At 48.2% G+C, this 25341-nt stretch overlaps 1 protein-coding gene across 7 annotated transcripts; it reads right to left on the reverse strand.

Moving 5' to 3' along the window:
• Positions 1–6628: 6628 nt before the first annotated feature.
• On the reverse strand, positions 6629–23341 carry Nr4a2 (nuclear receptor subfamily 4 group A member 2). 7 transcript variants are annotated; one of them, XM_021651373.2, is made up of 9 exons: positions 13795–14003; positions 12035–12157; positions 10625–11490; positions 9745–9874; positions 9239–9402; positions 8186–8388; positions 7844–7860; positions 7682–7739; positions 7298–7530 (listed from the first exon to the last, which is right to left on the reverse strand). In XM_021651373.2, the coding sequence occupies exons 3-9, from the start codon at positions 11486–11488 to the stop codon at positions 7443–7445; spliced, it is 1524 nt and encodes a 507-aa protein (XP_021507048.1). In that variant the 5' UTR covers positions 11489–11490; positions 12035–12157; positions 13795–14003; the 3' UTR covers positions 7298–7442. The 7 variants fall into 7 exon arrangements, 6 of the variants coding, with proteins under 6 accessions (XP_021507045.1, XP_021507046.1, XP_021507044.1 ...); XM_021651370.2 differs by lacking the exon at positions 13795–14003 and adding an exon at positions 23128–23341 and having other exon boundaries at positions 6629–7530; positions 7682–7860; XM_021651371.2 differs by having other exon boundaries at positions 6629–7530; positions 7682–7860; positions 10625–11312; positions 13795–14032.
• Positions 23342–25341: the final 2000 nt, after the last annotated feature.

Here is a 25341-nt window from a genome sequence, read left to right on the forward strand (position 1 = left end):
AAACAACCTCAGATTGCAAGGTAATAATATGGATGCAACTTTCCATGCCAATGGTTTTGGTATTTTTTAATTCTTTTGTCACAGAACTAGAAGGCCCTGAGTGGTTCCCATCAACCCAAGGCTTCCTGTCCTCAAAGCCACACAGTCTACAAATACTGCCATTAAAACCATCATTTCCACCCATCTCCATGTCATCCCAATACCTTTCTTACATGGTCTTGTTCATTCACTTCTCTCTCTCTCTCTCTGAACTCATCCGCATTACAGGCATACCCAGCCATTCTGTACATCTGGACTATTTTAGACTTCTCATCTCCGCTTGTCTTAAACTCTGCACTCTGATTAAGTATTTCCTTCCAACTCATCAGTCCCCCTTACAATGCGGTTAGTCACCATCCATCCCTACTGATATTCATTTCCAGCAAACGCTTCCACTTCCTCTCTTCAGCTAGACTTCAGCTTGACGGAGTAGACAATGGACTGTCCACGGTGCCTTCTCCTCTCTGGCTACCTTTGTGCCCTCTCTGCTGGTCATTCTTTTCCTGGGGGGGGGCGGGGGAAGCTGCTGAAGAACACCTAGAGGGTTCTGCACATGTACCTTGCCCTGCCTCCTAGTGGGTGATCAATTCGTTGACTTCAAGTATATAGTGTGGGTCAAGAACGGAAGAAGATGGGGAGGTCTGTTGAGTGCCAACTTGGTTGCTTCACACAGCACCACCACCATTCAGTCTAGTCCTTAGGAAATAGCCAACAAACGTTTTAACTGAGACCCACTCTTATAAACTATTTCACATGGTGCCCCAAGAAAAGCTTTGGCAATCAGTGCTTAGACTTCTTTTAGCTCCTATCTTGTGAAAGCACTCTTAATTTGTCCTCTTTCTTTTTCATTTCTCTGGGGGGCGGGGAGAATCCTAACAGCAAGCTGTAAAAACTTTGCAAACCACCACTCGTACAAGGGTCTTGTTCCAAAAACTCTCTCTGACTTTCTGAGGTACTGATGAAAAGTCCTTTCTTCCCTAATCTCATACCCTTATCAAAATTCCAATTTAATTTGAGATTGTCACTACAATCCTATCCTTTAAGCTTTCAGAGCCAAGAAGTCTCAACAGGCTCAGTCCCTCTGGAAGTCCCTCATGTTGCTGCAAAGTTCTCACACACCACCCCCACTCCCCACCCCCAAGCCACCCTCTGCTGCCTCAGGAAGTCTCAGGCGAAATCCTGTGTTTGCACCATGTCTGCTAAAAAAAAAAAAAAAAAAAAAAAAAAAAAAAAAAAAAAAAAGTGAATGGAACATGGCTTGGAAATCCTAAACACAAGATTTAGATGGAAATAAGGAAGGACGTTAAGAGACCATCGAAGAGAAGGAACAAGGACCTCTCTGGGGTGGCAGCGCTTCCAAAACGCTCTCCGGTTCCAGCAAAAGCAGGTCCAAGCCCGGTTAAGGCAAGAGCTGGTCTGGTCCGCCGCTGCTGACCTCCTCCCTCGAGGATAGCCAACACACAGCCCCAAGGGCCCGCTCCAGGAGCTGCCTACCAGACTGGTCCCTCACGGTCTCGGGCTCCTTAAGCTGCTTGTAGTAAGGGGACCCGAATGGGGGTGGCTGACGCGGACGCACACTTGGGGGTTTTTGCCTCGGGGTATGGACACATGTGTACATCACTCATGCGGCGTGGGGATGCGGGAGACTTTCCCAGCCACGGCCCTGTGTGAGTCCGGATCACTTGCAAAATGTCCTTTCCAGGGAGTTTTGAGGGTCTTCACTTGAGGCTGCTAGACACCTCAGACTGACCTCAGATCGAGGGGTGCAAGGAGAAGTCCCCGGTGTGTGCAGCCACCGTGCCTCATGCCCTAAGGCACCCGACCGGGACACGAGGTGATTGGAGAGCCTGTGGCGACCTCGGCCTTATGTGCTGGTAACACACCTGACAAAGACGAGCGAACAGCTGGGAGGGCAGGGGAAGACCAAGGGGAAATAGAGGAACTGTCGCAGATTGTCCAGGACTCGGTGCAACCTTCAAAAAAAAAAAAAAAAAAAAAAAAAAAAAAAAACTCGCCACCAAAGCGCGCACCGGGCAAAGCCGGGAAGTTTGCGAATGAATCCACCTTCTCCGGAGGGGTGGGAGGTGGGGAGGGGGCACATACAGGTCCTGTCCAGTTGCGCTAGGGCCTGGACATCACTGGCCAAGAAGGGGACCTATTAGACACCGTGACCCACTAAGGAGGAGTGTGTGGCCTGGCTTCTCCAAGTTGGCTTGCGCGCTCGCGTCTTCCCTGCCCAGAGCGCATGTCCCAGCTGGGGACCCAGGCGACACTCATCTAGCCTGGAGGCTCTGGGTCCCCAGCTCGGCTCTCTGCCCCCCCACACACACACACACTGCTTCCTGGGGGGAGGGGGGCCATGCCAAAGGAAGCCGAACTTTTCCTAAGGAAAGGCTCGTCTTCCGCGGAGGAAAGCCCTCGTGGCTCCGACAACTGCTCGCTTGTGCTCCGGCAAGACATCAAAGAAAAATCACATCACCGCCATTCAACTTCGAATTCTAGTCAAAATTTAAAAACGGATTTCCGCGTGTTGCTTTAGTACTAAAAAACGAATTAATTTTTAAAATGATGACCCATTTGCAATACTTAAACTGCTTTCTCAATAAAATCCGCCTGTATCGACTCAGTTCACCTCCGCGAAACGTGATCGCTCCGGCCGCAGTTCTGGCAGATACAGGTTCTTTCCTGTCATCTAGCAAGATGCTCTTACTTGGGCCCTGGCTGAGACCTGGGAGGAGCAGGGACTGATGAACCGGCTGCCGGAAGGCCCCACTGGAGAAGCTTCGAAGTGGGATTACATGCTCCGGTCCCGCTGGGGGCCGGGAAAGTTTGGGTTGCTGAGAAACTCCCAGGAGCGCCCAGAGCGCAAGAGTTCACATCCTCCCACGCCAGGGACTAGTCTTAGGACAGAGGGGTGGGTCCTTGAAGCCTCCTTAGGAAGAGGCTGTATTGAAAGACGCTCGTCCCCAGACCGTTAGTTATTCCAGCGTTTAAACAGCACTCGGAGAAAGTTTTGAATTTCCGGGATGGATGCCCTCTCATCCCTTTCACCTTCGGAGAACCTGTCTCCTTTCTTGCGCTGGACACAGAACCAACCAAACAAACCCCTATCCTAGGAAGGGGGGGCCGGCCGAGAGACCCTCAACCCTGGCTCCCCTCTCCCCCCCCCCCCCGCAGCCACCTCGGTGCTGCGACACCGAGGGAAACGGGTGGGCGCTGGTGCGAGCCTAGAGCTGGTGGCTGGAAGACGCGAGGCGTGCTCGCCTCCTTGGGAGCGCTCTGCTGTTACTACGCAGTGTGAGGTCTAGGGAGATGGAAATATATCCTGAATAGAAAAAAAAGAAAAAAGAAAAAAAGAAAAGAAAAAAAACTTTTGGGTGAAAATATTACAGAGAAATTGGAGGGCATTAGCCTGTGCACGTCCGTTTGTATCTTAAAGTATTTCTTCACTGAGGGATTCTTCACTGAGGGATGGTTTAGTTTAAAAGAGAATTAGATAACGGAGCAGAGCCAATAGATTCTTAAGAGAACGTGAAATTTCAGCCTTCAGGTGACTCCTTAAGTTATCGGGAAAATTTGTCTTTGGTTGGAGCTGTTCTACAGAGTATTAGCGCCCATAGACTTACAGCTGTGGGGGTTTTTTGTTTGTTTGTTTTTGTTTTTGTTTTTGTTTTTGTTTTTTTTAGGAGATAGGATCCCCAAATCCTCTAGGGATAAAGCCAATTTGGTACAAGAAAGAAGTATTCAAGGCAAGGAAGGTCTGTGCGGTGGCGTGTGGCTTGATACTATTACTCTGGACCCTGAATATCTTTTGTGTCAGAATTAGGAAGAGTGATTCAGTGTGTGTGTGTGTGTGTGTGTGTGTGTGTGCGCGCGCGCGTGCGCGCGCGCGTGCGCGCGCGCGGCGTGAGTATACACACACACACACACACACCTCCTAAGCACCCTCTGACCAGTTTCGGAAAGCCAAAAGTCTGATCGATGGGGAGCAAGACACCCACAAAGGTTGGGACGCGCAGACAAGAGAGCAGAAAGGCGAAAGCCAGCGAACGCCAGGCAGCAGAACCGCTTCTCTGTTCTTGTTTTAAACTAAAGCCATCTTAAAAAAATAAAATAAAATAAGCCAGAAGTTCTAGACAGCCTCTCATGTGGGACTGGACATGAGAAGACTTTAAAATAAACCTTTCTCAGACGTGAGAAGTGTATGGCTGGATGGCCATGACATTGGAACAATGACCATGTATTTTCCTTGCTGAAATGACACTCAGTAAATGAAACGCAAGGGTTATTGAGGAGCCCCCATCATAAAGTTAGACCTCTTCCTGAAGAAGCTCCATACACCCTACTTTGACAACTTGGAAAGTCTGTGGATCTTCCTAGAAAGTAAGACTAAGAAAAAGTTCTAGCTAGAGAGACACCGGGGAGATACTGGCAAATGTTAGCCTGGAGTTGGAATGCAACTCAGAAGCAGAAACCGGAATCAAAATCCAGCAAAGTAGAGACAGGCTGGAGAGGGGAGAACGTAGTAGCTCTCCTTTCATCCTAAAGTCCCAGAGGCTCACTTTCCCGACGCCCCCATTGGTCTCAGACGACGCCCACTGGTCCCTCTCGGGAGAATCAGCCTTGGGGTTCCTTTCTGGGCTCAGCTCTAAGGGATTCTGTGGTGTAATGTAATTGTCTCGGGGCGCACACACCTGGGAGAAGAGATGTCGGAGAGCTCATTCTGTCTACTTAAGAGTTTGTGGCTTTGGCTCGAAATAAGATATGAAAATAAAATGAAATATTTGGTCAGATCTAAAAAAAAAAAAAAAAAAAAACCTAGAAAATGGGACATTTCCTGTCTGATACCCTAAGTAACCAGCCTTCTTTACCCCTCCGCTGCTCAGAGAGAAACCCATCCAGTAAAAATAGCTTTAAACTACCATAGGGGACTTGCCTTGTCTCTCTTTGCCAACTGCTCGTGTGGCAGTATACTCTGACACCCATTTTTTTAAACAATGAGGTTTTTTTGTTTTGTTTTGTTTTTGTAAATTTCAGTGACCCGGAAACATCTCTAATTAGCCAGGGTCAGCCAACATGATCATCCCATCTTGTAGCTCTCCTCAGGTTTGAAGGTGGCCTCAGGGACAACTTGACTACCATCTGCCTAAGGATAGGTAGGTGGCTGAAAGCCAGCTCGGCCCGAACGAACGAGGTTCGCCTCCCTTCCTTCCCTAGAAAGCTGGTGCTGGGTGGGAATATTAGAGCCCCATCTTAAAACTTGCTTAAACCAAACAGGAGACCTGACAAAGATTTTTCTTTCAATTTGAAATACTTAGAAGATGGAAACCGTATTCTAAAAGAGCAGATTACACCTCATTATTACCCACCAAAGCAAGGATGTCACTACAGAGCTCTCCCAAGAAAGCTGATTCAGGATTCAGAGGGCCAGAGACCCTGAGCTGTCTTGTCCGACGCTCAAACCAGCACGCACAGGAATTGAAAAAAAAGGCAAAGATGATGTACAAGACTATTTGAATCTGCGTTGCCTTTCTGAGTCTCAAGCGCAAGTTCCTGAAGGCTGTCTACAAGAGCTTTACAAGATTACCAACCTTGAAAAAGTTCAGATCTTTGGTTTCCTAAGCTTGCTTTTTGAAACCTGTACTTACTCAAAACTTACAAGAGTAAGATATTCTAAACTGATTCTGATAAATGTAGGTCACCAGACTGGAAAATTCAGGCTAAGGAAAAATATTGCAGTGAATTCTCTAGGTAATTAGTTCAATTACACCCTTCCTTTTGCCACAATGGATCCAGGCTGTCAGTCTGAAATTCAGATGTCATGTAAGTGACCTACCCCAAATCAATCTCCACTTTTGCCTCCTTCTCGTAGGTGCTGCTTAGTCATCATTTTTTTTCCTGACCCAGAAATAAGACAAAGTTCTGTTCATTTACATGGTTTATTGTTGTAAACATTAAAATTGTCTTTCTTAAAGAAAGAATTTATCAGGAAAAAAAAAAATCAGCGTCTCTAACTGTCGTACACCATAGAAAAAAAGGCAGTGACTAATCTCATGTGCCATACTAGAAATATACAAAGAAAATACTACAGAATATGGCAATATTAAAATCTTACTCAAACATAAAATAATATATTAACCGACAATTTTAGACATTAAAAAAACAAAACAAAACAAAAATTCAAAGTGCTCAGTAATTTCCAGGGAGTTATGTATATTATAAGCACTCTGGAAACAGTCGAAAGCTGCTGCATGCAAGTTCTGTTTAGCTTTAGACAACAAAATAATCGAGATATAAACTTTCTTTTATCAACATCAACGGTACATACAACACTTACAAACAAGGAATGTTGGACGGTGTTACAAACACTATGTGTCCCTTTTGTCAGGATTTCCCAATGTCTTGATACTTGTGCCCACCTATTATACAATTGAGAAAATGTTTAAGCTCGGATAACTACCAGTCTTTATAAAATCTAACAGACTACATAGTGTCTGAAATACTATTTATATAATATAGACATTACTGAAGTAGCAAGTGCCTATAACGTCTTCAACCTAGAATCACATGCTTGTCCCTTTTTATGTAGTTATTTTTCTTTTTTTTTTTTGCAAACACACTTACTTTTTAGAATTTGTAATATTTATTCATAAATAGGCACAAAATAATTTAAAAAGCCAAACTGCATTGGATAAATTTACAAGCCTCTGCCTTCTTCAGCTCATGCCACCCACGCAACATTTAGTTTTACTATATATTACAGCTTTCTTTACAGCAGAAAACTTTGAAGTGTTGTTAAAGGGCAAAATATGAGGGTCCCCTTAAAGGGTGTGTGTGTGTGTGTGTGTGTGTGTGTGTGTGTTACATTTGTCTTAACTGCAACAAGCAAGCATGGGCAAACATTTCCCATCATACATTAGCAATCTTTCTTCTGAACAATAAACTGATTTTGAACTGATAATAAAAAGTTTATACCACTGTACTGTGTGTTGTCCGTTTTCTAAATCCAGGATGCCCCGGAGCCAAAATGCCCTTTCAGGTTCTGCCTGCAGGTTAGGAAATAGCGACAGTTTTTATTTGTTTGTTTGTTTGTTTGTTTACTTTAGGGGTGAGGGCTAGGGGTCTACAGAAGGGAGATGGTATGAACTGGACACTTCAGCCAGCTCTCTGCCCACGTGACCAGCTCCCTCTGGATGTTTCCTTTCCAGTTCTTTGAAGTGCATGGGAGAAGGTCTTAGAAAGGTAAGGTGTCCAGGAAAAGTTTGTCAATTATTGCTGGTGGTGGCACCAAGTCTTCCAATTTCAGGTAGAAAATGCGCTGAAGCCCCTGTGTGCAAAGGGTGCGGAGTTCTGGGAGCTTCCCCAGCAGTTTGGACAGGTAGTTGGGTCGGTTCAAGCCCCCATTATTGAAAGTCACATGGTCTTTCAGACAATTTACAATTTTGTTTTGCAGTTCTTCCACTCTCTTGGGTTCCTTGAGCCCGTGCCTCTCTGCAGAAAAATGCAACCAGAAACAAAAGAAGAATGCGTAAGGAGTTAGTCAGCTGGCGGAGTCAGGGAGGATCTGTGATTAGGGAAAGCCATGGCCGGTCCCACCAGAGGAAGTTCTGAAGGGGAAGCGCCCTGCACCAGCAGTACTGACCTGTGACCATAGCCAGGGCAGCAATGCAGGAGAAGGCAGAAATGTCGATGTTCATATTCTGCAAGTTGGAGGAGAATTCAACAATGGAATCAATCCATTCCCCAAAGCCACGCACGCATTGCAACCTGTGCAAGACCACCCCATTGCAAAAGATGAGTTTACCCTCCACTGGGTTGGACCTGCAATTAATACCAAAGAGAGAGGGGAGAAAAAGAGAGAGAGAGAAGCTAAACAACTAATTACTTGAAGAGCAATAAATGAGGGATTTAAGAGGCACCTAATTACTGAAGAGTTAATAAAATGTAGGCCAGTGGACCTTGAAAGGGTTTAATTTCATAACAATCAAGCACTCCCCTGTCCCACCTCCATTCCATCCACCCAAGGCTTCTGGACTCACTATTTCCCTTCTTCACCTTTGATTTTTTTTTTTAATCTTGCCCCCCTCCCAACCCCTTTTTCCCCCTTTCCTTTACTTCTGATTCCTCCCCAGGCCTCCCCCCTTACCTGTATGCTAAGCGCAGAACAAACAATTCTAAGAAAGCTGATTCAAAAAGCAGGTCCTGATCAGCTTTGGGCAGGTCAGCAAAGCCAGGGATCTTCTCTGCCCAGCCTCTGATGATCTCCATAGAACCAGTCAGCAGATCGTAGAACTGCTGTATGTGTTGGGTGTCATCTCCACTCATCTGATAGTCAGGGTTTGCCTGGAACTGGAATTTCATTTTAAAAAGCACTTAATGAGGTTCTCTAAAATATATAACCCGTGAAATTGCTAACCCCGTTTCTGGTAGGGGAGCCAGGTTTTTATAACAATTAAACCTCTCTCTGACCAGTAAGGAAATTAGATGTTCCGGGGCAATTAATTCAATTAGGGACGGTGCTATGAGGTCGCCGCTTTAAATATGGAAATTACCATTTCCATACAGACTAAATACAGTGCCATCCAGCCCTGGGAAACGTTCCGTCTTATCTCCACAAAACAATTGACACGGTAGTATTCATGCTAATCCCACAGTGGGTCTGGAGCGGAGGCGCCCTTTGCAAAGCTTCATAATATTGCAGTCGCTGCTAGCTTTGCCTATACTCCCGTCAACCAAAGCCTGCACGTTTTTCACAGCTGGAGTAAAAGAGGGATTGCACCCACTTGATCCCTGACCCCAAGACCCCAGTTGTCATTCCTTCCACCCCTCTTTTCACTCCCTGGCCCCGGGCAAATGCTATCCTTCGTGGTGGCGGCAATGGTGTGTGTGTGTGTGTGTGTGTGTGTGTGTGTGTGTGTGTGTGTATGGGGCGCTGGGGGGAGGGGGCGGGTTCTAGTAACTTCGCACAAAGTAGATCTGTTCGGCCACGGTAGTTCACAACGATTCGGCCACTCTGACTTGTTCTCAGCTGTGCCCCGGAACCCTGCCCAGAACTGTTCACGCATATATTCTGGTTTGCCTCCTTTACCCTGGAGTCTGGGGTATTAGGTATAGGGAGAGGGTCCTGCCCATTTGTTTGGTTTGTTCACATGATACCACCCCCAACACACACACACACACACACACACTAGCTTCTTACCCTGGAATAGTCCAGGCTGGTCATAGCCGGATTGGAGTCGACGTGGGCTCTGACGAGGGCACTGATGAGACTCACCGGAGGTGAGGGGGGAGAGGGGTCCTGCGGGCTCTTGGGTTTCGAGGGCAAACGACCTCTCCGGCCTTTCAAACTGTCCGTGCGGACCACTGGAAAGGAAGAGCCGGGTTAGCGCTGCGGCTGCGTCCCGGGATCCTCCGCGGAGGCAGTGGTGGGAGCTGAACCTGGTGGTCCAGGGCTCCTCTGCTTGTGAAGACTTTACTGACAGGAGGCACTAATAAAAGGCGGGTTGTTTTCTACCGTCCTCAGTCTGGGCAGCCTACTTAAAGACGGGGCGGGCGCGGACGGCTTTCTGTTAGGGAGGCTGCGCCGCTAGGCAGCGGGAGCCTGGAGTCAGGCGGGTAGGGAGTGAGGCCGGACCCCGAGGCCGCAGGCAGCTGGTGGCCTTTCCAGGACGCGGAACCAGAGGTCAGAGGCTTGCCCCAACCTACCTTCTTTAACCATCCCAACGGCCAGGCACTTCTGAAATCGACAGTACTGACAACGATTTCGGCGGCGCTTGTCCACTGGGCAGTTTTTATTCGCTAAACACACGTATTTCGCGTTTTTCTGCACCGTGCGCTGCAGAGGGAGAGAAATATAGGCCCCAGATTATTATTTGTAAATTTGTCCAACAAACTGGATACATTTTTTTTTAATGCCTTGGATCTGCCCTCCTTCCCTACAAACACAAACACTGTTCCTTAATTTTTTTTTCCTTTTCTTTTCTTCCTATTTCCTTTCCTTTTCCTCCCCAGGGCATTTACCAGAAGAAAATTGATAGCGTTAACATTTGAGCTAACCTTGCTGCTCCTTGCTGTGTTTTATATGCCAGGAGAAGGAGCAGGAGACGCTCAGTAAATACAAATCCGTGGGCATTCATATTATTTACATTCCTTGGAGACCTTCTCTATTTAAAATGATAAGATTATTCAATCAGGATGGCGAAATAAAGAGATCACTTAATTTGACCATAGGGAATTCTGTTCCACTTGGTTAGCTCAGACACGGTTCTCTGTCCTAACCAATTTCAATCTGAACAAGGAAGACAGCGCCTAACACATGCAAATAGCCCTCTTCCAACTCCTGCTCCAGCAATTTCGGGTGGGAGCCCGCCCGGCCGGCAAGTTGCTGTGGGGACCGGGGTGGGGGGTGGCGGGAGGAAATGAGACCCTCCCGATCTTCCTCATTTCTTTTCTTGGACAACCCCCCCCCCCTCCCCAGCAAGCCCCTTCCGAGGCCCTTGAATAGCTGCAGGGAACTAGAGCTGGGCTGCCGACCGGGAGGGGACAAGGTCACCGACCCCTGCCACATCCGCCCAGCCCGGCTCACCTTAAAGAAACCTTTGCAGCCCTCGCAAGTGCGGACACCGTAGTGCTGGCAGGCCGCGTTGTCGCCGCAGACAGCGCACAGACCCTCGTTGGAGGGGGAGCCCCGCGACGGCGGCGAGGGCACCTGCGTGTCGAGCAACTGCGACGCGTGGCCGAGCTGCAGGCCCGGGAAGCCCATGGACGCCGGCTTGCGGATGGGGTTGGGCACGGCGAAGGTCTGACCGTCCACGACGTGGTGGCTGCCCGCGGGCTCCGGGTTCATGGGGACGTGCAGAGGCCCGTCGAAGCGCATCTGGCAGCTGGACACGGGAGTGCCCGGGGGCGACTGCTTAAAGGAGAAGAGTGAAAGGCGGGAGACGGGCGTCTTCCTCTGCTCGATCATGTGCGTCGTGGCCACGTAGTTCTGGTGGAAGTTGTGGAGGGACCCCGGGTCGTCCCACATCGGGCTGTGCTGCACCTGGAAGCCCGGGGTGCTGGGGGTCGGGGGCGAAGAGGGCTTGTAGTAAACCGACCCGGAGTGCGGCATCATCTCCTCGGACTGAGGGGGCAGGTGGCTGTGCTGCTGGTAGTTGTGCATCTGAATATCTTCTACCTTAATGGAGGACTGCTGTCCGGACAGGGGCATTTGGTACAAGCAAGGTGGCTTCACGTCGTAGCCTGAGCTGTAGTTGTCCATAAAGGTACTGAAGCTGGGGAGAGAAGTGGTGGCAGTGATTTCAGTGTTGGTGAGGTCCATGCTAAACTTGACAAACTCTGGAGTTAAGAAATCGGAGCTGTATTCTCCCGAAGAGTGGTAACTGTAGCTCTGAGAAGCGGGGCTGGCTCCTTGAGGCGAGGACCCATACTGCGCCTGAACACAAGGCATGGCTGGAAACGAAACAGGGCGATAACAACACTCAGCCTGGTCAGCTCAACACTTTCTTCCCGGCTCGGGTTCACCTGGAGCTACACCAGCAGCCCGCGGCGTCGGGGGCGGGGGCGGCCGGGGGTGGGGCGGTGGAGGGGGGCGGCAGGGGCGCGAGGAGAAGGGCAAGAGAGGTCGGAGCAGAGCAGAGAGGAAGAAAGGAAAGGACCGGCCCCCAAAGGACCCAGAGCCTGGGAGCTGGTGAGGGGCTACAGTCCCGGTTATTTCCAAACTCTCACCACCACCACCAACCACCATCATCACCACCACCCGCTCCACCCCCTTCCCACGACCAATTTCACTCTCGTGAGCCTCTTCTTTGAAGCTCAGGGTCGACAGCATTTCTAGAACCCACGATCTAGAAATGGAAGTTCAACTGCACGAGGAGAAAATTGTTCTCTGTGACCATAATGTTCAGGTTTGGCCCGAGAAGATCCTGTTGCCCTGTTTTTTTTCTGGGTATGCAGGGGGACTCGGGAAAGGTAATGAAAGAGAAAGTTCACTAACCTTCAGCCGAGTTATTGGAGTTTTCGAGGAAATTAAAGGTGGACAGTGTCGTAATTCAGCGAAGGCTAAAGTTTCCAAGATATTTTTTTTAAAGCAATTGGGAATCCAGCCCGTCAGATCTCCCTGAAAAACAGACACAGGAAGTTTCAGGATGTCTTCCCACCCAGACTTGGCTGGGCAGATGCAAGGCTCAGAGACAAGACAGGCCCTTCGGTGCCTCCTTGGAAGTGAGTGTGAAGACTTTACCAAAGAGCAGCTTAAATGTGTGTGCGAAGCAACAGATAAGGCCACTCATCTACCGGTGAAAATCCCTGCAGGGAAAGCGTCCTGGAGGGAAGTTACTCCACCAGTCTACCTGACACTTACTGATAATATGAACTGGCCCCTTTGCTCTAGACAAAAGGGTCATTTTCATTCTGCTTTATTTCAAACCTGAGAAGGCTGGGCTAGAGAGAAAGCACAGCATGGAAGCTTTCTCTTAAACATTTTTCTTGAGGTCAAACGGACTCTTCACTTAGAAGGAGAAAGAAAGTTAGCACTCAACGCACAGTGAAAGAAAAAAAAAACCCATAGAGATCACACCCTTAGAAAAACGTTAGCATTAGCGAGGCCTGGACAACCAAGAAGCCAGTTTGGGTGCAAGTGTGTGGCTTCTGCAATTGCTTTTGACCCAGCGCGGTGGCTTGGGATATAAGTGAATTGGTGTTCCTCCAGAGAACTGGATTTCCAACACCTTCAATGGCCCAGGGATGACGAGAGAGACCTCTGCTTTACCAGGAGCATCTTGGGTCAACATCAGAGGGAAGGAGATATATTATGCATATAACATTGGCACCAAAGTTAGAAGCGCTTCTCAGCCCAGCAGCTTAAACCCCTTCTCCACAATGCTTTCCACAGGCTGCCTACTCGCTTAGACAAGGCATTCTTGTGTCCTAGCTAGTTTCAGATGTCCCCACTTGCAAGGCATTTTAGAGCATAGACAATCTTGTTAATAAAGATAAAGGAACACCGAACAACCGCTCCTTCTGCTCCCGCTCCTTCTTCTTTCATAATCTCACTTCAAGGAGTGGAGAAGGTTACCCAGAAGAAAAATAGAAAAGGGACTCGTTCCCCCTCCCCCCCCCCCCATCCGCCGCCGCCCTTGGAAATACGTCTGAGCTGGATATTAACGCCTAGCAGTGTCACAGTCTCCCAACTGGACTCTATCTCACGCGCGCGCTCTGACACACCAGCCAAGGACAGCACATATCAAAAAACGAGCAACCTCAGGCAACTCATCACCAGGACCCTCCACCGACAGCACCCTTACTCGGCGACACCCGGGGAGCAGCGGTACACGGGCGAGCGGAGCGACACTGTTCCCAAGCAACGCAGAAACTTTCTGTCCCGGACTGTTCCCCCACACGCTCACGAGATCCGGAGTCTCCAAGAGCCACAATCGAGTCCACACCGAGAGCAAACTTTGCGCACATCTCCACGGCCAAGTCCGCATCTCCCCTAAAACTGTGGGAGTCCTCCCCCCCTTCCCCATCCACCAATAAGGAGCCCGGAAGCCTCTGCCCACAGCCAACTCCCCCCCTAACGCTACAAGCCCGAGTTCCAGCCAAGGCTCGGCGGAGCCGCGCGCGCCCCCTCGCCAGCCTCCCCCGGCCCCCTCCGCGCCCCGCGTCTCCAGCGCCCACTTGCAGGAAACCGGCGGCCGGTACCCGGGGACCCTGAGCGCGTGAGACCGCGGGCGGCCCCGCCGCCAATTAACTCACTTCTCCGATCGCTTCATTCATTCAACTCCGCCGAAGTGCAGTCCCCCCCCTCCGGGGAGCCGGGGCGCCGGGGTCCGCGGGGACACTGCGGGAGCGGGGCGCGGGGAGCCACGCGCCGCCAGCCCGGCGGGAGCAGAAGGCGGGCAGCCGGCGGGGCAGCCGAGAGGGACGCGCAGCCGAGCGGAGCCGCCGGGCGGACTGGCCCTGGCCGCCAATGTGCCTTTGTTTATGTGGCTCGCGCCGCCGCTGCCAACACGCACCTAAAGTCTGCGCGCGTCAGCGAGCGTCAGCGGCCCGTGGTCCAATCGCCGAGCCGCCGCGCTCCCCGGACTCCTGGCCCGCGCTCGCTTTGGTATATTTCCGACCTGACGTCACGACTGGGGCTGATTTTAAGGTGGGAACCGTTCCGCGGCGTTCACCTTGGTAGCCCACTTGGGTGGGTATTTTATATATATATATTTATTTAAATTTTCCGAAAGAAGTGTGACTTCTTCTGCAACCCAGGAGTCCGCGGAGAGCTCGCGGGGATGCTACGCGTCACCTGTCCCCCCACACCCCCCACACTCCCCACACCCCGGGCTCTGAGCCCTCGCTCCTGGGGAGGGTGCAACAAAAGCTCGAACGGAAAAGAACGCGGGCGTGGGCCAGGTAGCTGGCACCTGGGCCGCCCCGCCGACCTGTGCCCTGGAGCTTCCCAACATCACCCTCCACACGCCCCTTGGAGGAAGTGCAGACAGTTGTCCCGTGACTCTCCAGAGGCTTGGGCGTTGGGTGGGATTTCCCCAGGTCATGCACCCTCTCCTCTCCTCCCCCCCCCTTTTTATCATCTGAGTCTTCCTCCTTCCTTCTAGAGATGAGGGGATGGGGCCTATTTTTCTCCTCCCCCCTTTCCTGAAACTAAAAAGATAAAATACCGACAGGAGTGTGTGGAGAGAGAGACGGTGGGCACCGAGTCAGGCCTTCGGGGACCCCAGGCGTAGGAGTGAACTGTTTCCTACTTTGCTTTTGCAGACAATGCAGCAGAGAGTCGGGCAACAGGTGCGCCAGCCGCCGAGAGGTGATCTGACCCGTCCCTCCCCCTGACCCCCGCCAACTCTTAACACCGTTGACATTTCGCTGCGCCCGCCAGGTCCTCCCCGTCCCCCCTTCAGGGGTTTCTGAAATGCAAAGGCTGTGGTGCCGGCAACCATGAAGAAAGCGTGAAGGGGGGGAGGAGTGGAGCCCAAGGCCGTGGTGGGCTGCGCGGCGTCTGGGCCAAAACGAAGAGAGTGTGCCCAGGGTCCCCGTGGACTGTGGAAGCGTGCCCTAGCCCCCCACCACCCCCACACCAGCCCCCCGAAGTCCTCCAGGTCGCCTCCCGCTCTGCTCTGCGAGACCATCCGGCCGCCGAGCGCGTGGATCTTTCTAGCCGAGGAATCGCAGCTCCTCCCGGGAGCTGGCCCTCCTCCCAGCGGAGCCGGCCGGGAGGACTTCCCTGGGCTCCTGCCGAGGCGGGGAAGGGGCTTGGGCCCAGGGTGGGTAACTTTGGAGAGTCTCGTCTTCTCCTAGGACGGCGCTCCTCCTCTCCCCCTCCCCTCCTCTCGCGCCTCGGCTCACTCCCGGGCTGCGGAGGACGGGGGAGTGGGGGCGGGGAGGGGGGCCGTGCGCCGAGCGAACCCAAGGCCCCGTCTGGGCGATCCGAGCGCCGGCGAAGCGGAGCGCGGAACTCTCCGGGTCGCGGGGCGGGCGGCTGGTTCCCAGCCTGCGCCTCCGCCTTCGCCGGCTCGGTGCCGAGCCAGCCTGCGGCTGCAAAGGCGTTGCCACCGGGTGCCCTGCGGCTGCCCAGACAAGCCGCGGGCTCCGCGGTGCAGCAGCCTCGGGGAAACCTACGTGACTGCCTCAAGTTTCCCCCCCAGATGTTGCGGCTGCTCCTCCAGCTGCCGCCGCCACGGCTCGGCGGTGCCCTAGTGGGCGCGAGGGAAAAAAAAATTAAAAAATTAAAAAAAATAAATAAAACCAGGAAGTGGGGGAGCGGGGGGGGCGAGTGGAGGGGAGGGGGCAGGGTGAAGAACAGCTTATTAGTGTGAGCTCGGCAGCGTCAGCGCCCCGTGGGCAGGAGCGATTCCACGCGAACGAAAGGGAAAAAGTGAGAGTTTGGAGAGCGGTGGAGAAGGAAGGGGGTGGGGGTGGCGGTGACGCAGGGGCGCAGGCATTGACGCACCGGCCGGGCTGGGCCCAAAATAGCAGCGACTCCAGCTCACAGGCGCCCTCCCGGGTTCCCTTCCCCTTCCGCGAGGGAGCAGGGTGCGGTCGGGGCGGGGGGGGGGGGGTAGGTAGCTCTCCTTGATCCACGCGGTGGGCCAGGTTCCCGGCAGCTATTTTCAGACCGTCGGAAACCCAGGCTTAGCTGCACTCGGGTGGAAGTTATTATTTTTTAATACAGTTCCAGGAGAGCGGGTTACCGGGAGAAGTTTAAGGTCGCAGCCAGGAGCCCTCCCTACACAAAAGCCGCCAGGAGATGTGCTGCCCTCAAGCTCGCTCCTCTCCCTTGGTCATTAACAACACATTGTTTGGGTTGAGTTGAGTCTGGGGACATTTTGGAAACTGCCCTCCCGGAGAGAGGAAGGGGGGCCTGGATTGGTTCCATTGAACATCAGGAACCAAGCACAGGACCGTGAGTTCTTTTTCTTTAGCAACTTGGAGGGCTTGATTCCCTGAAAAGAGGAGCCCTTGCTCAAGTCTGGACGTACCCAAGATCAAAAGGCAATTGGCCATAGCAATTTACTACAATGATAAGTGAGAGTAGAGTAATAACATGTAAAGGAGAAAATGAAGGCTTTCCCCCCCCCATCCATGTGTGCGTTTTTCCTCTTCAATCTTAGGTCCAGCTTCCTGGGATGTTACCACTACTTAGGAAAGACTCCTCAACTCGCTTGAACTAATTCCCGGCTGAGATTCTTGTAGTGTTGGAGTTTGGGTCAGGGCTCGCGCGTGCTCCGAGTGGGAAGGATGCGAGCGCACAGATTGGAAAGGGTTAAAGGGTCAGGAAGTGTAAAAGGGTCGGGCTCAAAACCTCGGTCTGCTGTTTTTCCCCACTTGGTTCTGAAGGGGGCAAAGCTGCAGGAGCAAAGACAAGGTCTGCAATTGACTGGTCTTGTCAGTAGGGGGCCCGACTCCACAATGTTCGAGAAACAATCTCCCACACAAGCACACGCACGCGCGCTCACACACACACACACACACACACACACACACACACGCACACACACGCACAATTAGCTATTTACTACTTAGGCTAACTAAGCCCCAGGAGAAAAGCCTGCAGGCACAAATGTTCATATTGTGTTGGAATTCATAAACAACAACTTTTTTTTTCCCCTATTTTCTTCAAAAGGGAAACAGTTCAACACTTGAAATTAGGTTCAGAGTGGATTTTCTTTATTTTCTTCTGCCCATGTTTAACTCACTGTTAGGTCACAGAGGGGAAAAAAAATGGCAATAAAAATCTCTCATTTTATCTCAAAGCAGTTCAAATTGGCATACAGTTTGGAAAAATGAAAACATGTTTTAAAATCCTATGATTACATGTTTAAATAAATTATAGTTTAGAAGAGAATTCCTGTGGGTATATTTGCTAGTACATAAGAGAATGCTTTTGTGCATAGAGGTTTAATTACACATATAATGGAATCAAAATGTAGAAATGAACAACCTTTCAGAAAATGTTAAAACGATGCTTTAGGCTAAAAGAAACTGAAATTCTGCATTTATATGGCTGCAACCCTTCTGCATTCTTACACATAAATATTTCAAATAAAATATTTTATAACTCAATTAAAATGACAATTTTTTCTGGATGTAACTTTAAATTATTGCCATGTTTAAATGTGTAAGGTTTCCTCAAATAGAGGTCTATTTTCTTAACAATTTAAAATAATGGAAGCAAAAAATTGGTGTTATACATAGTAGGTCCTTTCTTATGTAAATTATAAGTTATTGCTATTAATAAATATAATGGTGTGACCTTAAAAAGCATTGATGAAGGTAACATTGTTATATTACCTTTTATGATACTAACACATACTAAGAATAATATTTGCCTGTATGTAGAAAATATTTTATTAAAAATCAGTATAAATGCACATAAACTCACATCTAAACCTAAGTATTTTATTTTATGCATGGCTAAGCAGATTATACTTAATAAAACTGAGCTTTTGGTATAATTTAGAGGGCAAACATAAATGTAATCCCATAGGATTTTCTATTTTAATGCATGGGGAAGAGGCCTTTGTGGGCTGATTTCAGTATTCTCCCCAAATGAATTCAGAGAAGACCTCACAATGCAGTTACAATGAAACAGACGTACCTGCTATGCTGTGAGAGTTGAGGCAACTTCAAGCTATTTCTTTAAAATTGTGTAGGTTTTGTAACTTACAAATGTTAAAATGAGATGTATTTTCAGTTATGTTTGAACAAACTTTCATTCACAGCCTTTGTTGTTATTTAGTAGGCAGTCTTACAATAGTGACAGAAAAAGAATATTTCACTTTAAAACATGTGTTTCTCAAAAGAAAAAAATAGTATTGAAGATGTTTTATTGTTTTGCTTTTGCCATTTCATTTGCATTCATGGGCTATTAATCAACCAAACTGCACCTTTCCTATTGGATACTTGGAGAAGTCGATTGCTTCTTTGATTTCCACATTTTGGATAGATGCAGCTTTTACTGAGTTTTACCCAGCCTGTTTTTCACCAAAGGCCATTGATTTTTAAAATGTCTTACTTTAATTCAGAACCCAATTCTAGAAAATGTGTAAAGATGTGCAGGAGTAAACAGCACTTTTTTTTTTCTAGAAGCTTCTACTTATAAATTAAAATCATAAAACTGAACATATGGTAAAACCTCATGCCACTCAAAAACTATTTTACATAATAAAAATCTTCATTTTTTTTCTTTCCTTAATACTTGGCTTACAGTGGTCCTCTCCTAATACTTGCTTTTATAGCAACGACTTAACATTTTCCTTATGAAAAAAAATGCTCTTTTATTAGAAAGAAGGATAAGTTTGGTTTTGGAATTTATTTGCTTATTTTAATAAGCATGGAAAACATTAAAATTACAATGTCCTAAAGCACATTTAAAGATTCAGAAAATAAAGTTATATACTAATATAAAAGATACCTGAAATTCTATCAAGATCCAATGACATTATTCTAACAGTACTGCACAAGATAAACAGATAATATATATATATATACACTTTGCAATGGTTTAATGTAAACCACAAGTGGCTAGGCTTCTTTTAATGATAAAGTAACATTTTATTTTTATTTATTTATTTATTTTTCTCTCAAGCTAATTGGTAAAGAACCTCTTAATTTAATGAATAAAAAGAGAGATAAGGTATTGCTGTGCTCAGACAAAGATATATATGCCCTTTTCATCATCATAATTCTCAATTATCAAGCTCACAATTTGAACACTACAAAAGTAACTTATAGCAAGGATCCTTATAGTGATAAGAAATAAATCTAATTATCATATCCTTTGAATAGATGTAATATAAATTTCATTGCTCACTTAAAAGTTCTAAAGTTAACAGCATAAACTTGAAGTTGAGTAATTAAGTAATCCTTATATAGACACTTATTAAAGTATTTATACATATTATCTTAAATCTACATCTATCATTTTGCCAATTAAAATTAGGACTTTAATTGCAATTAAGTAATTTAATTGCCAATTGAACAGCAAAATTGCTAAGTGACTAATTTTAATGCCTATTTTAATTACCAATCATGACTGGGGAGGGAGCTAATCAAGTTACATCAAGCAGTACCAGGGTAATGATGTGAGGAAAAAAAAAAAAGGAGAACAAACATTCAAGTCTACATGCTTTAAAAAAAGAAACATAAATTAAATAAATGCAAACACAATCTTAAAGATGTATAAAAATACTGTATTTCAATACCTGAACAGAACATGAAAGAGAACAAGATTAATTAAAGAAAGGGCTCCTGTCAACCTTCAGTCAAAGTAAGGGCAACCCACGTCAGCTTTTTATGGGATATTTGTATGGCACTCCTTCCAACCCGTATAAAAAACAAAGCTGCATATCGATGAGACTAAGAGACTGCTTTCTGCTTGGCTGGGGTAAATATTACAGACTGACTCTTTTTTTTTTTTAATGAAATGCTTGTTAAAAGAGAGAAACAAGTTTCTAATGCAACAACATGAGCTTTGAAATAGAAAAGCAGATTCAAGTGCAATGGATCCACACTTTTTCCACACTTTTTCCTGCACACTCACAAGCCCCCTCGCCTGAATGACGAGTTTTATTAGAAGCCTAATGCCTGTTCATTACTTGTTCCGTGTCACTTTGAGAAAACCATAAACTTAGCATAACTTAAAAATCACAGAGTTATCTGTGAGTTTTTTGAAAAAATGGAAAAGCAGCTTGGGATCATATATCACAATTAAAATTACCATGTATGAGAAATACACCTACTTGTAAGTCTTGCCTTTGTGTGTGTGTGTGTGTGTGTGTGTGTGTGTGTGTGTGTTTGGTTAGAATAAATACAGTTCAAGATAAGGGCCCTATGTCTATGGACAACAGAAACACAGGAATATCTTCTTGGCCAACACATGCATATTTCAAACTTTTTCACTGTCTTCTCCAAGTAACAGCATGGAAGGGCAACACTGAAAAGAGCAGTTTAAGTTTGAGGACTCTAAAATGCAGAAAGTGACTTCCTAGTGGACAATAGTAATTCTAGTACTCTCTAGTTCTGGTCTTTCCCCTTGGCAGCCAGACATGTTCTTTAGAGTAACAATGCATACCTATGAAATCTTTATTAAGTTGAAATGATGCTGACAGATATGTACCTCGGGTTTGTTGCCACGTAAGTATACAAAAATATGCAGTTTGTATCTGCAAAGGTGCCGGAGGTTATCCATGAAATGCACACATAATGGTACAACTGGAGACAGAGAGCAGAGTGCTGCTTGAGATTTTGCCTGAGCCCTGAATGGAAGCCCAGGAGGCCTTTTGGCCTGGATTTGAAGGAGGAACACTTTAATAATCGCAGGGTTTGACAAAAGGTTGCAGTATCTGCCCATGACAATAACAGCTTTATAAGGCAGGCTCTGTGTGGCTGATTAAAGGACACACTCACTGTCAACTCACAGGTCATGAAGATGGAGTCATTACTGACAGGCTCACTCCTGATCTGGGTTTGAACTCATCAAGAAGGGCTGCCACAGAACAAACTGAAACCTCGGCTATTGGAAGATTACGAAAAGCAGCCCCAGCAGAGAAGCTTGCCATAAACTAGATGTACCATCATTTGTTCTGCACAGGATATTTTCGCTATATAAATATGCAAAAAGACGATAAGTACAATTACCAGAACGTCTGAACTAACCCAAACACTAGTTACCAAAACCACCAGCCAATACAAGGTGTATGTGTGTTTGAAGGCGAGGGTGTCATCTTGTCCTTTCAAAATGATTCTGAAAGGACATGATGCATAAACTTTGAAAATGTTAACCACTTTCTGAAAAGTAAATACATTTTTAGACTGTCCATGTCTATCTCATATGGTTTGGTAGTCTAGTCTATCAGCTCACATCAACTACCTCTTCACATATTGCTGATTGCATAAAAAGCCTAGAGACTCTGTCTCTAGCTTTAAGATATCCCTTCATATGTAAAAGTAAATGTGAAATTAAAATGTGGATGATGCTTTAATTTGTACCCTTAGGTTAGTGCATGTCTATCACTGTGATCTGCATTTGTGAATCAAAAATACAGACTATAATAAAAAGACAATCGATGCTTATAATCCAACCTTAAAGGCAGTTACAGTGTTTTATTAGCGACCAGGAGATTTAAAAATCTAATGTGAAATATTACTAAGCCGTTCCAGCAGGATTTCAGTGTGTCGATACTGACGTCCTGGGAAGAAAAAGTCATTATCTCCACAATCATGACTTGGATTAAGACATACAGAGAGGAAGCAGGAACTGGTCTGCAGAAAAGGTTCTACTTAGGTTATAAGTTCATTATTTCTTAAAACTGTTTTCCTAAGAGTTGAAGTGGGATTTTGTTGGTTTTAGGTGGAAAACTTCAAACAACTATCTAGGTTTAGGAGTTATACTGAAACACCTTTTCCTAGGAGCTGTTTGACTTTCAGGCTTTAAAGTGTGATGTTCTTTGAAAAATGCTCACGGTGACTAACTCCGGAGGAAGTCGTATTTTCCACCTCTCCATACCTCACCTGCTAGGAGGTAGATTGGCAATTTCCAAGACCAGTTTGGTTAAACTGTAACAATTTTGCATGTCTAGAGGTGGATGAGGGTGGAGGGAGGAAGGAAATGTGGTAACCGCTTTTCACAGCCAGAGTGACGTGACAGGGCCCCTCAAACTTCGAATAGTTAATATAGAATTTGAAATGTAGCTCTCTAACTCAATTTATCCCACAGCAGTTGGGCGGTGCTATCTTCCTGTTGTTACAACGCATCAGGTCAAGGGATATAAATTGTACCAGGTAATTCATTTTGCTGTTCAGAGAGTCATTAGGTTCCTCCCAGAATATATACGATTGATATCCCTGGAGGTGAAAGGCTACAGGAACCATATGGCAACGTGTTGCATTCCGTCTGCTACCTGCCCATCCGTGCTTAAGCTGCCATTAGCAACATCTGTACCCTACAGAAATCCAGCTGCGCTGACGACGGCTGACGAAATTGTATTGGGGGGGGGCAAATCTAGCTTATAGCCATTAACTTGAGACTTTGGGTCTGTCTACCAGGACGAATGGAAGCTCTCACAATTAGACAAGACGACACAAATGCTTTATTAAAGTTTAATTTTGAACTCCCAATTAGCGAAAGTGCATCACAAATCGATTGCAATTTCCTAGAAGGCGCAGCAAGTCCTCAGCCAGCCTGCTCGCCTGCCACGTGCGTGGGGCTGCAGAGCAGCCGGAAGGGCAGGGCTCAAGGCTGGCCTCCGTGGCCCACAGTCCCTAAAAGTCCTTCCCTGCCAAGGCGACAGTGGGGCATGTGGGGACCAGGGTGTGGGCCAGAGGGTAGGGGTCCTTGGAGTGCCGAAGGAGGAGAGGAGGGGACGGAGTGGCTGGGGAGGGGCTAGCGACAGGGCGCCCGTGTCGCATCGTCCTCCCGGGAGGAGCCTGTTGGGACTGGTCACACTGAAGTTTCTCTCCAGCTCTGGCCCTCCACAACAACCTCGGCATCCTGCGCGGGTGCAGAATACCTCGGGGACAGGAGTCCGGGAAGGGCTACCCCCGGCCCTCCCCGAGTCCCCAGCCCGGTCCAGTATACGTTACCTGCCCGGCGCTCCCGGCCCCAGGTCGCCACGTCCCCGAGCGCGGAGTGGTCGCACAGCCGCCTTCAGCTCCTCCCGCGGTCCCGGCGCGCGGCGGGGAGTCCCGGGGCCGGGGCCGGTCCCCACCACCACCACCACCACCGCGGGGGCGCGGAGCCAAGGGCTGGGGGCCGGCGAGCGGCCCTCGGCGGCGGCGGCGGCGGCGGCGGGGGAGGCGCGCGCCCCGGCCCATTGTCGCTGGCCGCGCGCGCCCCGCGCCCTCGGCCCCGCGGCCAAGCGCGTCAGCGGCCCCGTCAGCCCGGCCGGGCTCCGTGACGCGCGCAGCCGGCGCTATAAATAGCCCGCCGCCCGCCCCGGGCGCCCCGCCAGTGACGCCGGCCCGGCGGGGAGGAGCGGCCGAGGAAACAATGACCCGCCAAGCCCTGCAGCCCAGCCAAGCCGGCCTCCCGCCCGGCCCTCCGCGCTCCCCGCCCAGCCCTGGGGCCACCCCACCCTCCCGCGACCGCGCGCGCGAACCTGGCTGTATCCCTGGCTCAACTCGTCACTAAGTTCCAACAAAGTTGTAGAACATCTCGAGGTTTCTCCGCCCCGGCTCCCCCTCCACTACCGGTCCCATGTGCTTTGGGGATAGTAAATTGTCAATGAAAAGCCAAAATAAAGAACTTGACTGCTTGACTTCTTAAACGTCAGGGCAGGGAAGGACATGGCTACTACTATTCAGCGATTGTACCCAAGGGCCCAGAAGAAGCATCGAGGCCTGGGTCCCAGGACTCACCATCTCAGCCACAGTGTTCTTTATATCTTCATGGCCTTCATGATGGTGCAGTCTGTACTCCTGTGGCAACTGGGAGTCCATTTAAAGGAGGCTTTCCCTGTATGTGAATATTTCTGCAGAGACTTCCATTGCCATCTTCGTCTTCAGGCTTATCTGTCACAACACTCCCTGACGCACACGTCTTATTCATCAAGGTTCCCATATACAAATGAAGATCAGCTACTCGGCTGGAATTATCTATTATCAGTTGATTGAGACTGTACTCTTTATTATTGCATTAATACTGATTGTGCGTTTTGCATGCGTGTGCAAATGCACGCACGTGGCCTGCTGGTGTGGAGGTTATTGGTTAACTTTCCAGCGCTGTTTTCGTCTGCCATGTTGATCTGCAATATCCAACACTTGTGGTCAGCCTTGCTGATAAACTCCCTTACTGGCTGAGGCATCTCTCCGTGTCTAAAACATCGTTTCTTCTGAGCCAAATGCCTCAGACACAGGAACTATGTTTTCTGGGCTGCTGATACATAGAAAATTTGCAAAGCTAAGCAGGGCAGCGAAGTGATAAGACATGGACAGTGCGTTATGCAGGCTACAGAAATGGTTCCTAGTCCAAAGTCAAGGCGAAGTGGCGTGGTGACCCATCTCTGGGCTGAAAGGGGGACGGTCAGGAAATTTGAGTATTGTGTCTTCACTGCCCTCTTCTGCAGCGTTTTTAATCTTTATATTTTTCCAAACTAATATATTTTCCCTAAATATATTAGTACTACTTGAGAAAGGGACACAGGATATGGCACTGCAGTTATTAAAGAGTGGCCTCTGCTGTTTCATTCGCATGCTAGTAGCCATGGTTACTGTCTGATGCTGCACTAGGCCCTTTCCAGCGCCACTTCCTCATGAGAGAAACAGGCTGACTACGTACCCTAGTCATACCTTTTTCTATTTTGTCCCCGTCTCTGACTTTCTTCATCTGAAAGATAATAGGTTCTCCAGCAAGTGGCTAACATCCAGCAGTGTTCTCACTGACCCTCATAGACAGTCCATCAGAAAGAATGTGCCTTATCCTCCTGTCTTCAGGTTGGGGGGGGGGGGAGAAAGAAAACATAAAAGAGGAAGAAACAGGTTTGGAGCCAAAACATTTGCTTCACATAGACACCACCGAAGTGTGATCACAACTAAAAGTTAACCAATATTTTTTCCAGTTTCAAAAGCGTATCTGCCTCCTTTCCTATCAAACGCCTCATCTCTTCCTTAAAACTGCCTTAACGTCCTTGCAATGCTCAGAAGACGGATCTTTCTTTTGCTGAGGCTTTCCTAAGCATCCAGCTACTGCCATAGTTTTAAAAGTAAACCACTTTTTTTTCTTATCGCTTTTAATGTGATCTTTGCATTAGCATTGTCCTTACACTTCTTTTTATGTTTACAATTGATTGATTTGTCTTG

This window comes from Meriones unguiculatus, chromosome 8 (assembly GCF_030254825.1).
Source record: "Meriones unguiculatus strain TT.TT164.6M chromosome 8, Bangor_MerUng_6.1, whole genome shotgun sequence".
NCBI lineage: Eukaryota > Metazoa > Chordata > Mammalia > Rodentia > Muridae > Meriones > Meriones unguiculatus.

Coding starts and splice junctions, on each gene's coding strand:
- Nr4a2 (XM_021651370.2), bottom strand. CDS start 11,488: ATGCCTTGTGTTCAGGCGCAGTATGGGTCCTCGCCTCAAGGAGCCAGC. Junction 9,403..9,744: donor CGTTGGGATGGTTAAAGAAG/GTAGGTTGGGGC, acceptor CTTCCTTTCCAG/TGGTCCGCACGGACAGTTTG. Junction 8,389..9,238: donor CCAGCCTGGACTATTCCAGG/GTAAGAAGCTAG, acceptor ATGAAATTCCAG/TTCCAGGCAAACCCTGACTA.